The sequence below is a fragment of the Mixophyes fleayi genome, chromosome 10, assembly GCF_038048845.1.
Source record: "Mixophyes fleayi isolate aMixFle1 chromosome 10, aMixFle1.hap1, whole genome shotgun sequence".
Lineage (NCBI taxonomy): Eukaryota > Metazoa > Chordata > Amphibia > Anura > Limnodynastidae > Mixophyes > Mixophyes fleayi.
In genome coordinates this window covers 57,686,951-57,704,389 of record NC_134411.1, presented here as the reverse complement: position 1 = coordinate 57,704,389, position 17,439 = coordinate 57,686,951, and the positions used below count along the sequence as shown (strand labels likewise).

General features: G+C 40.7%; 1 protein-coding gene across 1 annotated transcript in view; it reads right to left on the bottom strand.

The window, feature by feature from the left end:
- The window catches only part of CARMIL2 (capping protein regulator and myosin 1 linker 2), a 1,059,949-nt gene that overhangs the window by 336,147 nt on the left and 706,363 nt on the right, over positions 1 to 17,439 (bottom strand). Inside the window, exon 32 of the mRNA XM_075188807.1 lies at positions 10,671 to 10,774. Coding sequence (XP_075044908.1) covers positions 10,671 to 10,774 — 104 coding nt within the window. The remainder of the gene's footprint in view (positions 1 to 10,670; positions 10,775 to 17,439) is intronic.

Below are 17,439 nucleotides of genomic sequence, written 5' to 3'. Positions count from 1 at the left end.
TTCTGTTCCCAAACACCTGGACCGGATAGTGTCACATCCAGTATCAACTTGAAAAGTAGGTATTAATGTAACAGTCATTTATGCTCCCAAACACCTAGGGTATATGGTATCTTATCCGGTGTTAGTTAGTGGGAACGCTAAAGTTGTGATTATAAATTCAATGTCACGCCTAATCATATAGACAATGGTGAGGAGGTATGAATAATCCTTGGGTGGTTGAAACGAATAAATTGTTCCCTTACCAGATCACTGAAATAGGTAATCAGTCACCCAGTATACATTCGATGCGTCTCTGTATGCACTCGGTCACCCGATGAATAATGATGCGTCTCCGTATGTACCTGGATGAGTGGTGCTAGGACGAAAAGCTTCCTCCACATCTAGATAGCCGATTGATTGGTTCCAATGTATGTTTCACAAGATATGCAGGACCTCCTGCAGCAATCGTGTTAATTACACGCTTCTTCGTTGAGGTCTTAGAAACAAATAGTTCAAACTGGACTGGTCTGATGAGCCTGTAGTAGCGCATGAAAATGTGTGATACTGAAACCCGAAATCACAGCCTAACTTACGCGTTTCATTGCAACAAGCAACTTCCTCAGAGATATCTCTTTACATTAGAAAAGAGGCGTCTAAGGGGAGATATGATTACTATGTACAAATACATTAGGGGTCAATACAGAGAACTTTCATGGGAACTTTTTACACCAAGGACTATACACAAGACATGTGGTTACCCCCTAAGGGTAGAGGAGAGGAAATTTCACAACCAGCAAAGGAAGGGGTTCTTTACAGTAAGGGCAGTCAAGATATGGAATTCATTGCCAGGCAAGGTTGTGATGGCAGATTCAATAGATATGTTTAAGAATGGGTTAGACAAATTTTTAGCGGAAAAGTATATCCAGGGATATGACCGTTAATTAAAATGAAGGACAGTAGTGGACATAGGGTAAAAATAGGACTGCAATACTGAGTCTGGCGGGATTTTCACAATTTAAACAGATTGGCGGTTGCTTACTCTGGATCAATTTCAAATATAAGTGCAGGATCGCAGGAGATCCAAAATAAATAGGCTGAACTTGATGGACTGGTGTCTTTTTTCAACCTCATCAACTATGTTACTTACATTTTAATATGTCTATAAAGCTTATTTAATATTTATTATTTATATGCTTTGTTTTATGTGAAATTGATTTCTATTGGATTTTTATTAATGCAGATTTAATACTCCTTATTTTATAATTATGTTTTTAATATCTTTCAATTGGTCCAGTTTGGCCTTTCTTTTGCAGCTCTTTATAGAGAAAGTGAGGAATGGTTCAGTATGATCTGCAGTAGCAAGACATAGATTCTAAGGAACCGGAGAGGGCCCCTATACACCAGTGGGCCAGTATGAGTAGAGTATGAATATACATAGTATATAAATATTATTATTATTATTATCGTTTATTTATGAATATTTTGGTAAAAGGCAAATTGTAATCCCCCATTTCAAAATTCACATATCATACAGTCAGTAAGTAGATTACCTTTCTAATTTGTAAGTGCATTGAGTCTTACTTTATTTAGGTTCCATCTGCACTATACCTCTGATATCTATGTTTTTAGAATATTTTTGTTATTACATTTTTCATTTAAAACAGTAGTAAAAATGGAGGAGGGCTACATAAATAAGGAATGTGTGCAACTCAAAGGAAAGGAGAGGGAAAAATTCCTAACAAACAAAATAACAGTCATAATGACAACATTAAAGAGAGTACTGTCAGCTTTGGTATTTTAGACTCTCTGATGACCCAATGGTCTGCAACTTCAAACAATACTGATTCATACAAACACCACCACCAACATGAGGCACATCTCTTTATTCAATTCTTCATTAGATTATTTCTTATTACCCATCTTTGATACTGCCTTAGATTTACTCACATAATATCTATTTGCATTTGAACATTCATTACTTCCTAATCACATTTCCCAAATAGCACAGACTTTGCATTTGCATTAATTTGGACTCAAATGTATCATCTACAATTTTTGTACTTTATGTTCAGATACCATTATATAAACCGATAAGTAAATACAAAGGGAATGGGAAAATAAGAGTGTGCGAAGGGGGAATTATTGGCAGGACAGGAACAGGAGTGAAATGGAAAGAAAGTAGAGGTGAGAGAGTTTGTTGAAAGCAGAGGTACTAAGTGAAGGATAGGGGTCAGAGAGAGAGAGAGCAGGGGGTAAATGTATCAAGCTCCGATTTTGAAAATCCAGAATCCATTTTCAAAATTAATATAGATCAAAGTAACGACTGTTTGCCAGTCTAGCCATACAAGTCTCAAATGTATGAAGCTGCGATTAAGCAAACTTTCCTGAGTTTGCTTTAAAAATCACTAAATACAACACGCTGCTGCCTAGCTGCGAGATTAGTAAACAGATCACTGTTACACTGGCTGCCTATAGAGCCGCAGGTCCCCGCAGCTGTCAAAAGTTTAACAATAGATAAATGTTCAAAAAAATAAAATAAAGCGTAGGATCCCCCCACCCAAGCACTATTAACCCTAGTGCTGCCAGCCTACTACTGGTTGCGTGAAAATCGGGGAAAAATTTGTGTAGGGTTCCACTGATTTTTATGCAACCAGCAATAGGCAAACCAGCCGGGGTGGGTGGCACTATAGCAGGGGGACACGCGACAGGGGTCCCTCTGCCATAATGACAACCAACCCCAGGCTGGTCAGCGCTGGGCTGGATTCACTAGAGTGGGGTCCGCCGAAAAAAATGAGCTGCCTCCCCCTCTAGGTATAACCAGCCCAGTGCTGTGGGCTGTGAATACTAGGGTAATAATGGAAAAAAATTATGTTAAAGAAACAAACAGACACCATTTTGTTTTGTGGAAGTACAAGTCCTAGCCATGCCAGGGTGTCCTAAACAGTCTGGGCATGCTGATGCTTGCATAACTACAAGCACCAGCATACCCATGGCAGCCAGGGCATGCTGGCAGTTGGAGAACCACAAGTGCCAACATGCCCTGACACTCATGGCTGACTGAGACCTATAGTACCACAAAACAAAATGTTAAATAAGCCACAAGTCCTTGTTTCAAACCACAACATTTTAATAAAAATAATAAAACCCCAATAAATACACTAAACACCCTCATTCATACTACATATATTTATTAAAAATAAAAAAAAACAATATACTTACCAATCACATTTCTCCTTCTTTTGTTAGCAGCTTTTAATCCAAAAATGCCTGTAAACCATGTCCCAAAATGAACTTGTAATTCCAAATGTCCCTGCTTGTAAATATCTTCTGTTGTTCTTGGCCAGGAGGGCCCCCTTATTGCTTGCAGTCTTCTGTTCTTCAGGCCAGGAATCCAACCCGGAACAAGCTTGGTAAAAAATAAAAAAAAATGACAGACGACGCAGGAACAGCTAATACACTGTACAAACTCCGATACGCAATGACTATATCAGAGCCGTAAGCTCTATTTATAGTCTAAGGGATTTTCCCACGCTGTCATGGAGAAACCCCTTAGACTATAAATAGACCTTGCGGCTTTGCTAAACTCATTGCATATCGGAGCTTGTACAGTGTACAAGCTGTTCCTGCGTTGTCTGTCATTTTTTTTTATTTTTTAACAAAGCATGTTCCGGGTTGGATTACAAATATGGGGGCCCTCCTGGCCTGAAGAACCGAAGATATTTACAAGCAGGGAAATTTGGAATTACAAATTTATTTGGACATTTCAAGCAGAGACATTTGCTATTACAAATTCATTTTGGTTAGCACTTCTGCCTCACAGCACTGAGTCATGAGTTCAATTCCCGACCATGGTCTTATCTGTGTGGAGTTTGTATGTTCTCCCTGTGTTTGCGTGGGTTTCCTCTGGGTACTCCGGTTTCCTCCCACACTCCAAAAACATACTAGTAGATTGATTGGCTGCTATCAAATTGACCCTAGTCTCTCTCTCTCTGTCTGTGTCTGTGTGTGTATGTTTAGTCTGTAAGCTCCAATAGGGCAGGGAATGATGTGAATGAGTTCTCTGTACAGCACTGCGGAATTAGTGGCGCTGTATAAATAAATGGTGATGATAATGATAATGATGATTTTGGGACATGGTTTACAAGCATTTTTGGATTAAAAGCTGTTGGCAAAAGAAGAAGAAATCTGATTGGTAAGTATATTGGAGTTTTCTTATTTTAAATATATATATGTGGTATGAATGAGGGTGTTTAGTGCATTTATTGGTGTTTTATTATTTTTATTAAAATGTTGAGGTTTGAAACAGTGAGTTGTGGCTTATTTAACATTTTGTTTTGTGGTACTACAGGTCTCAGCCAGCCATGGGTGTCAGGGCATGTTGGCACTTGTGGCTCTCAGCAAGATGAGTGATGAACTGGCATGCCTAAAATTGTTCATATAGGGTCAAAGGAGATCACAATTATTGATCTTTTTTGCACTATGCTGATTTATAACCTTAAGAAGAGGAAAGGTATTTTAGGGAGTATAGTAGAGATGTTCACTGACCCCCATGTTTTAGTTTTGGAATTGGATTAAGTTTGTGTTTTGGTTTTGGTTTTGGCAAAACTGCCCTTTTTATAAATAGCTAAAATCACATAATTTTGCTCTTATTTTGTTCTTACATTATTATTAACCTCAATAACACTAATTACCAGTCATTTCCAGTCAATTTTGACCACCTGACAGGACACAATATTAGTTTAATCCACTTTCGGACAAAGACTGCAGTGACCTGGCTGGATGCTAAGCGACAGAGCAACGACACGAGCACACGGCAGTTCATAGCACATCTAGGAAACATTGCCACACAGCAGTGGCAGAAAAAAAAAGAAAAGTGGTGCATGGAATTGTCCTTGGGTCCTCCCACCCACCCCTGTAAAATATTGAAAAGGACATGTACAGTTTAACAAAGCAAGCACTCCAGCGACAAGGAGTGCCATTTTTGTGGCAGAAGTGCTTGGTTTGTTTGGGCCCCCACAAAACAAGCTACCAATAGCTTAGCTGCCTTAAGCCCAGCAGTGCTGTCAATGAACTCTACATTATTAAATCATGTCTGCTTATGTTACATCTTTAATCTCCTTTTCCTCTCTGGATACCTCCCTCTCATCCCTGAAGAACTGCCAAACTTATGTAGACACAGGAAAGGATATTACAACTGAAGTGGTATTACATCTGCCTTAGACAGACACAGCGTCTTGTTGAAATTCATAGTGCTTATGCGTCGGCCGAAAATATCGGGTATGCGCACTGAGAACCTCTTACTTTTTGCTGCTGCAGTGTAAAACACCATTGACCATCAACGAGAATCATGTGACAAGGAGGGATCACATGATCCCTCCACACATGCGCTGTGCAGCTCTGCTCTTCGGAGCAAAGCAGAGCTGTCAGCAGTGAAAGTTTTCAATTATGTTAATGTGCGCCAGCTTCAGCTGGCGTACATTAACATGAAAAAAATAAATACATTTCGGCTATTGTTAAATAGCATTACTGAACATTCCCCATACACTGTTATGGGGACTGCTCAGTAAAATGAAGAGAGATGCAAATATACGATATCTGCATTTGCGGCAAATCTTTTCGGGGATTTATTTGGTCTCCCGGGAGAGCTGGCAATTCTCCCGCATCTGCCACATGGAAGGGTGTATGGGCGGAAAGGGGGCGGGCGTTGCGATTTGTGTAATTTTGGCCCCGCCCCAGAGATGTAGTGCCTGCTTTGGGTCTTTTTAACACTGTAAAAAAGACCCCTAACAGGCACATATCACTGGGGCGGGGCCAAAATGGTGCAAATCGCAAAGTCCCGCCCTCTTCTGCCCTCCCTTCACACCCCTCTTCAGTGATCTCCCGGAGGTAGCTTGTCAAAAGTAACAGAGACTTTCTGTATGATAATTAGGCCACATAATATGAACCAAAGAACTGGTACTTTTATAGCTCTTTTGGATGTTCCCCAGATCCCCATGAGGATTGTACTGCTATCATTAGTGAAGCTGCATCATTCAGAGTGTGTGAGTAAGGATCAGTATACACTACGGGCCTGAGTCATTAAGGAGAGTAAGGCAAAATAAGGAGTAAATGTGATCCTGGGCAAACCATGTTACAATGCAAGGGGTGCAAATTAGTTTATTATTTTGCACATAAAGAAAATACAGGCTTATTTGTCATGTAGCACACAAATACTTGATAACTTTATTTTTACACTGAAATTTAAAGTTGATCTAGGACATGCCTTACCCTAACTATAAATCTGTCACCACATTTTAATTTTACCTCCCCCTCCAATGCAACATGGTTTTGCCAAGGTGCAAAGTTACTCCTTATTTAGATTTGCTCTCCTTAATGACTCAGGCCCTACAGGTTTTTCACCCAATTATCTGGCTAATTATACGATAAACGACCGTTTGGCCCGATATCGCATTAGTGTGTACGCTCCAACGATTACCGTTTCAAAGCACATTGTATCGTTTGATTTGATTTTATAAACAGACTAAAAATCTCTATAAACGACAAAACAATGTTATTTCAAGTCTGGAGTGTGTATATGCACTCACGACCAGCAGTGTAGGCAGATCTCGAGTTTGCAGAGTTTCCAAAGTCACAATATTTTCAGCAGATGGTTATGACAGATGAAGTACACAGATCTGAAGGTAAATCTTGTAAAACGTGTATACACATGTATCTGCATGCTGACTGGGACTTTCAGTCATTGGTAAAATTGTTAACAATATCAAATCAGAAGAAATTTTCTGTAGTGTGTACCAAGCCTAAGGGTACTACCTAAGGTGTTGGTGACAAACCTGGAAATTGTTAAGTGTGTTTGCATATAGTGTGTTTACTGATTTGCATTATATTGTTATATTTTGCAATAAAAGATACTGTTGTATCTATCCTATATACCTTACCTGTGTGATCTGTGAACCCTGATAGTGGGGTTTAAAGTGTGAGCTACAGCTCTATTACAACAACCAATCAGATTCTAGCTATAATTTTAAAATCAGTCATGTGTCAGCAAGCATGGCATGGATCGAAAACGGTTTTGAAATACTGACAAAGACAGCAGCTGAAAGTAGTAGTTTTCAACTACAGTAGTTGAATGGGTGAAACAACTCTACTGTGATATATATTAAGGAATCATTTACACCAGGATTTATAATCTCTTCACTCTCCTACTACTTCTACAGTCTCTCTATTTTCTTACCTGTCCTGTTCTATTTTCCTCACCTCACTTGTAACCTGTAACAGTCCCTTCCTTCTGCCATACTCTCATTTGTCTTTTCCACACATTTTTTTCTCTCTCTCCTATTTCATGACACTGCAGGTTCTCAATTACTACATCTCCTGTACCTTATGACTCTCCATTCAACACTTCCACCCATTCCCCCTCATGGCTCCCCACATCACTATTCCATACTACAGAACCAAGCTTATCCCCTCTATCCCCTGTCACTCCCCCCTCCACCACATATCACCGTGTCCCCCCTGAACATCCAATCCCGCCAACCTTATTCCCATCATTCCTCTTACTCACCTTCCCCTGTCCTATGCACTATGGAATGCAAGATCTGTGTGCAACAAACTCACGACCTCTTCCTCTCCCAATCCTTTGGTCTCCTGGCCCTTACAGAAACTTGGATCTCCCCCTCTGATACTGCTTCCCCCGCTGCATTCTCCCACAGGGGCTCTCCTACTCCCACACTCCCCGGCCTGGGGACTGCCAAGGAGGTGGTCTAGGTGTCCTACTGTCTCCTGGCTACACCTTCAGTGTTTTTTCCCCTGAACCCACAATCTCCTTCTCCTCCTTTGAAATTCACTCCATTCACCTCTTCTCCCCTTTCCACCTTTGTGTTGCAGTCATCTATCGTCCCCCTGGCCCATCCTCTCAATTTCTTGCTAACTTTGTCGCCTGGCTTCCCCATTTCCTCTCTTCTCATCCTCCCAATGTACAACTTCTGCCACCCAGTATGACGATCACTCACTGGACCTAGTGTTCTCCCATCTCTGTGACATCTCCAACTTCTCCAATTCTGTCTTCACCCTCTCTGACCACAATCTCCTTTTCTTTACCGTCTCTTTACCCCTTGCCCCACCTCTCTCATCAAAAGTCGCTTGCTCACTGCGTCCCATCAACAGCATTGACCCCATCATCTTTGCATCCTCTCTCGAGCCCTTACTTGCTCCCATTTCTTCCCTATCATGTCCCAACACTGCTGTCTCTCTTTAAAACACCACAATCTCTGTTGCCCTTGATACTGCAGCCCCTGCTCCCCCCTTCATCCTCACCAATCTAAACCCCAACCCTGGCACTCCCCTCTTACTCGTCTCCTCCAAAAGTGCTCCCACTCCTCTGAACGGCAATGGAGGAAATTGCTCCATTGCTGACTTTACACACTATAAATTTATCCTTTCCTCCTACTATTATGTCCTCTCTCTCTTGCCAAATAAACCTATTTCACATCCCTCATCTCCTCCTTGTCCAATAAACCCCAATGACTTTTCGGTACCATTAATTCTCTACTGTATTCTCCCCCCCATCCATCACCACTCTTGACTTTGGCACCTACTTCAACGACAAAATTGACTCTACACACAATGATATCTGTTCTTGTCAGACTTGCCTCTCCCCACCTGTCCTCTCTATCACTCACTATGCCACTCTTGGCTCCTATCCTCCTGTTACAGTGTCTGAGATCCTTCCTCTTCTCCAACCTGTCCTCTTGATCGTGTCCCCTACAAGATCCTCCGCTCCCTCTCTTCCAATGCCTGTTGTCACCTTGCTCACCTCTTTAACCTCTCTCTATCCACTGGCATCTTCCCCTCTGCCTTCAAGCATGCTCTCATCTCTCCTATTCTCAAGAAACTTTCCCTTGGCTCATCCTCTCTCTCCAACTATCGCCTCATATCTCTGCTTCCCTTTGCTTCTAAAATTCTCTAACGACTTGTTCAATCATCTGACCCACTATCTCTCTTGCCATTCTCTTTTTGACCCTCTCCAGTCTGGCTTCCTCCCCTTCATTCAACTGAAACTGCCCTCACTAAAGTAACAAATTACTTCCTCTCAGCTAAGTCCAATGGTCACTTCTCCCTTCTTGTACTCCTTGACCTCTCTGCTGGTTTTGACACCGTCAATCATTCTCTTTTTCTCACCACCCTTCACTCCCTATGTCTTTGCGATACAGTTTTCTCCTGGTTTGCCTCATACCCTTCTCTGGCCGCTCTTTTAATGTATCTGCTTCTGACTCTTCCTCCCTTTTCTTCCCCTTTATATTGGAGTCCCACAAGGCTCTGTCCTTGGCCCTCTGTTCTTTTCTTTTTACACCAACTCTCCTGATGAACTCATTCATTAATTTCGCCTTCAATACCCGCTCTATGCTGATGACACGTAAATCTATTATTCCTCCCCTGACCTCCTGCCGTCCTAACCCAGATATCTAGATGTGTCTCTGCTGTAACTACCTGAATGTCACAGCGCTTCCTGAAACTCAACATCTCTAAATCCTAGCTCATCATCTTTCCTCCTGCCAATGTGGCTATACCTCCCAATATCTCCCTCTTGGTTGACAACATCACTCTTTCTCCTGTCGCCCAAGCCCGCTGCCTTGGAGTTACCCTTGACTCAGACCTCAACTTTACCCCTCGTGTCCAGTCCTTCATCAAATGCTATCACTCCTGCTTCTGTAACATTATGAAAATCCGTCCCTTCCTCTCTCAGGAAGCAACCAAAATCCTGGTCCATTCACTCATTATTTTTCGTTTTGACTATTGCAACCTCCTTCTCACTGGTCTACTTCGCTCTCGCACTTCTGACCTTCAATCCATACAAAATGCTGCGACTATGCTCATATTCCTCTCTCACCACACCTCTTCCGCTTCTCCTGTGGGTAAATTCCTTCACTGGCTCCCTATCCGTTTCAGAATTCAGCTCCTTATCCTCACTTTCAAAGCCCTTACCAAGACTTTTCCCCCTTACATCTCTGACCTTGTCTCAAGGTACATACCTACCTGGCCACTCCGCACAGCCTGTGGCCCATGCCTCAATTCACCTCTCATTACCTCCTCCCATGCTTGCCTCAAGACTTCTGCCATGCTGCCCCTAATCTTTGGAACTCCCTACCACGTCTCACTCGACTCTCCCCCAACCTTCAGTCCTTCAAACGCTTATTCAAAACTCACCTCTTTAAGCTTGCCTATCCTACCACCTCCTAACCGTTCTATCCATCACCTCCTATTCTTCATCTGCCAACTAAATTTTTCTCCCAGTTGGTCCTACTGTCTCTCACCACCATTCCCATTAGAATGTAAGCCCTCGCAGGCAGGGTTCTCTCTACCCATTGTCACATGTCTTTCTCCGGTCTCTCGTACGTCCTTTCATGTCTTTTGCTGCACTCTGTGTGAGTCCCTGAAGCATTACTCACTCAGCTGTGCTACTGACATGTATTACCTCATCTATTTGTTACTTGCTTCTGTATCCAGCGCTACGGAATCTGTGGTGCTTTAGAAATAAATAAATAATTGCAATAATAATAATAATCTACTTTAAAATTGATGCGCTCAGGACGCACTAACTGCATTTCTGCAGCATGCAAAATGCACAGCCACTATAAGTGCACAGACTGTAAAATGCATTCACAAATATAAATAGTTTAAGAAAAAATACTTACTGATCATTTTGAATAAGCTTCTTGGTGAAAAACTCATCTATTCCCTCATCCACCCTAGTGTACACATTATTTTCATTTATCTCAGATATTCCAGAAGTCTGTACCTGTGGTAAAACATTAGAAAAAAAAAATCTATTTGTATAAATATGCCAAGCCAGTTTATCTCTCATACCTATATCTATGAAACTTAGTTGCATTAACCAATAAGGACTACCTGAAGAAAATAGTCAAAAAATGCAGTTCACAAAAAGTGTGCAGTTAAGGGACAAATTTAGGATTTTCAAGGTAGGGATTACACATTCATCATTTCTCAAACAAGAACCACCACATTATATACTTAAGAAAAAAAATCCAAAACATAATATTATCCCTTGATTCACCAAGCATATCTACATTCACCCAACCATGCCCCTATTTTGCCAAAGCCACTGCCTCTTCTCAATATGATCTGACATTCAGGACTGCCCAGCAATTAACAGGATGATTGAAAGGCCTGCATAAGCATACATGCTTCACTAGTATCAACACAAATAATATGTAAATGTCAAAAATATTTAGTATCTTCCAAGGCTACATACAATTTTCCCTAACATAGATAACTTTTATGAGGATTCTTATAAAGGTTGATTTTCCATGTGTTTGAACAAAATTAAACATAATGACAAAACAATCAACCCTGGAAATTAATTTCCAAATTCTCTTCTCTTTGAAACAGCGAATTTTTTCATATTCATACAATTGTGATCAATTTTGTTTGCCACTAAAGCTTTTTGCACCCATTTGCTGAGCACTTTTGGGATCATCACATATTAAGTTAATGCCAGCTGATCATTAGTGATCAGCGGGCAATAAATAAACATGGGTACAATCTTGTGAAAGATTGGAATTCCCTCTTTTAAACAAGGTTAACATCAGATTTAAGTGCCAGGGATAGGGAAATAGAGGCTCTAAAAGAGCCTCACAATATTGCTGGCATTTCCTGTAGACTTTAATAGACACACACACACACACACACACACGTTTCTAATTCAGGAAAGATTAATTTCCTTTAGTAGTATCAGAAGTGATCTGTGGATTTTATTAACCCCTTAAATACTAAGGATGAGTAGGACTCATCCTTAGCACTTTAGGGGGTTATGTAGAAAATGACTCCCAGTCATCCTTAGCACTAAAGGGGTTAAAACATATCTGAATGTTTCCCTTTCACTTCAATGATCCATTCATTTGAATTGCTTATTCATTTCAATGGGGGGTTTTAGAGTGTAGGCTTCATATAGAAACTAGATGAAATGAAGGGATCGATTGAAATTAACAGGTAAAGCTGTCTGGAGCTTGTTATATCATCCCACATCAATAGATATTCAGAAGTTTTTAGCCCCTATTGATTAGGGATCAAAGCAGAGAGTTCATAGGATCCCCCAATCTCTGTCACACCACCAACCAATCAAAAGAGGCCAGTGTAGGAAATCATTTGTGACTGACTGGTGGTCCACGAGGGTTCAGGGGACTCTTTCGTGTCATTTAGTAAGCAGATGTGTCATTATGTATGGGGATTTTTCTTTATTTTTCTCTTTACCACTTTGGAGTTTGATACAACCCTTTGAAAATTTATGTGGAAACATTTCAAACAAATTTAAGCTGCTACTGTTGCAAGTTTATTTTAGCCATTATTTTGCACCCTTCCCAATGTAAGGATATTTAGCCTAGCATTGATAGTACCAATTTTCACAGGGTGGTCCCCCGATAAAATTGTATGTGTCCCAAACTACTGCTTTGTTGATGCCTGCTGTCCTCCCTTAGTAACAGACTACTTATATTGTCAGAACTTGTTCCTACAAGCAATTGGCACAAAATTATTGTTCACATACTTTTGAGATGCTGGTGCTAACCGATCGGTTAATATTTGAAATAAGTGTTCCCATACTCTCCCGGGAGTCCGTGAGGCTCACCCGAAATGCGGGAGTCTCCCGGACATTCTGGGAGAGTTGGCAAGTATGATATATATATATATAATTTACGCAGCTATCCAAAGCGGAACTTCCAGTTACTTTGCTGGACACGCATGCGCAGTAGCACACATGGGTCACTAGATGGCCTGCCCCAGTTCCTGTCCCACTAGAACACCAGGGATAATGGACAAATATAGGAGATGGAGCGTAGCGCTCCTATTCTAACAGATACAACAATGCATATGTGCAATATAAAGTCCAGGCAGAAAGCACAGAAACAAAAATAATTCAATTATTTTCGCCTGTTAATAAAATAATCATTAAAAAGAAGACATGGAAATTTATTTTTTCCCTCCACCAGATACACCAAAATGTTACCCAATACGTGCTGTATATATGATTACTTTCTACAGTTGCTCCTAGTTGCAAATGCATGTTGTGGCATGTATACGCGACCATCATCACTATCACTCGACACTTACACCTGCCCTATAGCTGAGGAAAGTGACACAGCTGAAAATCACGTACCCGAGAGATGCATTGGATGTACTTACGTTCACTGGCGTGTAGTTCTTTTTTCTGAGCATATGCAGGACAATTTTATGAAAAATATGGCACATATCAGCATTTAAGTTCCTTAATGAATCAGGCCCCAGACCTTTATCCCGATTTGATGTAATTCATCAGAACGCCAGGTGCATTTTGCTATTGTCACTAATCTCCAGACTGCTGTTTCTTTTACTCTTGGACTAGATCTAATTTTAAGAATGTGGCAACAGACAGCTACCAGCCAGTGGGATCAATCATCTAAGTCCCAAGCTACACCACTTAGCTGTGTATATGCTTATAGAAGCTGAATGAGTTCTGGCACACTGACACCATCCACCAAGTCACTGCACCATTAACTGGGATTTTAGGCCTGCAGTAAGCAGGATTACAGCTAATATATTAGAAAAAGCTGTTTAAAAAAAACACTTTTAAGATACACTATGCAATTTTGCCATTGAAGTAGTATAAGGACTCATGGGGATGGAGGTGTATGGGGTGGGATAATGAGGGGGCACAAACTCATTAAAAGGACACATGTTGAAGTAATCAGGAAGCAAAATGGTGGGGCACAGGCTGGTGTAATGAATAGGCTTAGGCTGATATAATGAGGGGGCAAAGATTGGTGTGACAATGATGAGTCACAGGCTGGTGTAATGATTGGCAGTAGGCTAGAAATATGTTAGGGTATTGACCGGTATAATGACTCATAATATGGTGTGAGTGCAGGGTGGTATAATGAGGCTAGCAAAATCTAATATAACAATGGGGGTAAACGTTAATAGAACATGAGATAGAGGTTTGGATAGTACCACAGTGCTGAACAGCAAACAGGAATATGCAGACGTGTCTCTGACACACTGATTCACAATAGCAGTCTCTAGTATAAACGGTGTTCACTTGACACAGGAATGTAGACAGGCTGATGGTAACACAGTTCAAAAAGTACAAATAGTGGAACACTCAGAAAGAACAGTGGCACTAATGAGACAGGCCCGGAGACCCTCAGTGTGGATGGAAGAAATGCTGAACTGTGAATAAGTACTCTAGTATGTAACTATATTAGAGCTACTGAATAGCATGCTGCAGAAGGAGGTGCCCAAAAACCAAGTTGAGCAGTCTATGGCCCACATCACCATAATCCAGGAGCCAGAGTTAGGAACCAGTACCACCAGAGATGCAGAGCGACAGGTCAAAAGCCAGAAGTCACCATAATACAGAGCATCATAATGCAGAGCCAGGGATCAGGAGCCAGAAGTCACCATAATGAAGAGCCAGGGGTCAGGAGCCAGGAACCAACTGGAGTGGAAGGTACAGTACAAGGAATCTAGTGTGTAAACACTAACATCTGCAATATGAAGCTGGAAAGTAGGGTTAGGGAAGGGCACACCTCCAATAGAGACTGATCCGCTGATCACCCCCAGATATCAAGAACGTGACCTAGATTGCATATAAATGTACTAAACTGGGAAAGTAATTAAAGTGATCATATGCAAATAGTACGCAAATCCTGACACACTGGTTTCCTCACAAAATCCCAAAAATACACTGGTAGGTTAATTTGCTGCTCACAAAATTATCCTAGTGTTCTGCCTTTGCCTTTTGTGCCAGCACTGACTGCGCTGGCTACTATTTTTACATCGAAATCTTTGCATAGTTATAACCCTCCATGAAAAATTACTTCTCTCTGCTATCCGCTGCACTAAGGGAATGGGGGAAGCACAATTTCAATTTTAACTCTGGGACCTAGATGGTCTAGAAATTTTCCTGTGTGCTGGTTGCTGGTGTGTACTATAGATTTATCCCTTTTTTGCTTGTTTTCTATTTTTCTTTTTTTTTGCCTGCTGTTTTTTTACTCCAGGAAATGACAGCATTTTTATTTCTTCTTTATTATTTAGTATTGAATTAATATTGAATTACTTACAAATGCAGTGGAATAGCGAAAGTGACATTCACTACTTACTCTTAATTCCGAAGATGTCATTTTCCGATAAAGTCTTCATTGCAACTGTTTACAAAAGTGACTCGTAACTATTGCAGAGTTTTAACATCCTAGCAGCCTCATGGATGTCACTTTTAACAACTTCACTACAAATTATGCTTTTAAAGGGGCAATGCAAGCAGGCGCAGGCTGTACAATATAGAAGGCTTAGTAAAAAGCTTTTTAAAACAGCATGCCATGCGCTTTATATTTTTTTTCTCAAAACATTACTCAAGATTAATAAATTAATTATCTCGCTCAGAACAGTTGCTTTTAGTATTCTGCATATGTAGTAACATATGCAGAACACTTCAAAATTTGTGTTTCAGTGAGAAATTTTACATATACTGTAGCTATACAAAATACATAATAATGAGTGTTACGGCTCACGCCCCAGGTATCAGCTCCTAGAACCGCTTCAGAGGTCTTCACCTATAGGAACCGCTTTTCCCGTAGAGCTAGATGCGCTCACAGGTACTGTGATGCCCCCAGGTGTTGTACTCTAGTACTAGGAGCTGATACCGTGAGAACGAAGCGCTGATAATGCAGAGATGGAGTAATGATTCCAGCCGAGGTTAGCGGTTGTCAGCAAAACAATAATGCCAAAGTCCAGGCCGGGGTCAAACAGGTCACAGGCAAAACAGCAATGTAAGAATCCAGGCTATAGGTCAAGGGTCACAAGCAATCAATCGTAGTCAGTATCCAGGCAAGGGTCGGCAACAATAATCAGGATCCAAAAGCTAAACAGGGAGCAAAGTCACAGCAGGGTAGTATGCAGAATAGCAGGGACTATAACCGACAGGGAGGGCTTGCCCCTTCCTGCCTTAAATACTAATGTGGCCCAATAGAAAGCTTCCCTAGAAGCAGGGGGAATGAAAACAGCCCAGCTGGGCAATAATTAATTTACTTTGCGTGCGCGGCCGGCTGCCCTAGATGCCGGGACGCGGCGCTAGCAACCAAAGAGCGCCCCGGCCAAGGCAACGGATAATTATGATGTAAAAGGCAGAATAGATGTATAGGACTTTTGTAAAGATCACACAAAAGAACTCAAAGGAAAATAGATACCAGTGCTAACAGAAAAAACATCCGGCCACTTTTGCTTCCAAGCAAAGTTTCAAGAAATAGGCTTACCTGTAAACAATGTAATTATGGACAGACACATTTGAAGAAAGAACTAGAAAACACCTTATGTGTCTTTGGGGCACTCAAAGGATAATGAGATTATTAAAACTTATTTAAATTTTATTAGTATAAATTAAAATAATACAGCTTGTATGAAGTTAGAAGTAGTGAAATATTAAAAGCAAGTACATGACATATTGATCCCAAAAATAATAACTGTTAAGATCGATAGGTAAACTATCGAAACGCACTGTTTCTCCAATAATGTATCTCAATTCTAGGATGGATGCTGGCTTTGATAGAGAATTAACATAGATTCTCCACTGGAATGTGTCACAACCAGAGTTAAATCGCATTAAAATAAATTATATAAGGGCATTTATCTCCTTTTGGAGGTTAGTTACATTATAATGTGTTCAGCAATAACCCTCTGTTAGATTCGAGGTTGTGGTAATAATAAAGCTCGATAATATGTCCCTATTATCTGAGTGGATCCTTTATTCTCCCAAAATATTTCCAATATGGGGTTAAAATCTCAGGACCCTGGAATGTGTCTCAACCAGGGTTAAGTCAGATGAGTATAGACCATATATAGGCATGTATCTCCTTTTAGAGGTTAATTACATTGTAGTGTGTTCAACAATAACCCTCTGTTAGATTTCAGATCATAGTAATAATAAAGATCGATATAATGTCCTTATTGTCTGAGTGGATCCTTTATTCTCCCTAAGTATTACCAATATATGGTTAAAATCTCAGAACCTATAGACATAGATCAAGTGAAAGGGAGAGGGGATATTCCCTTTAGAGGTTAGGTCTATCATTCCATATTCAGAGATAACCCTTCATTGGACTAAAATAATCTCAGTTATAAGGTTCGATATCGAGTCCTATTAAATACATGGATTCCTTATTTCCCTTTAGATAAGTGTACATTGACTGTCTCGCTCAAGTTGTATATAATGACACAAAAAGAGGACAAAATAAAGCAGGGATAATGGCAACCGCTAAACCTATAGTACAACGGCTGAGGAATCTATTCTTAGAAGTCTATATCAGCGGCTAATCTATAGAACAATAAAGTGGTTACTAGACTCAGCCCTACAGCATCCAGACTGTATAATGTTAATATTGAGCAGAGGAGAAACAGCGTGTGTAACGCCGACGCGCG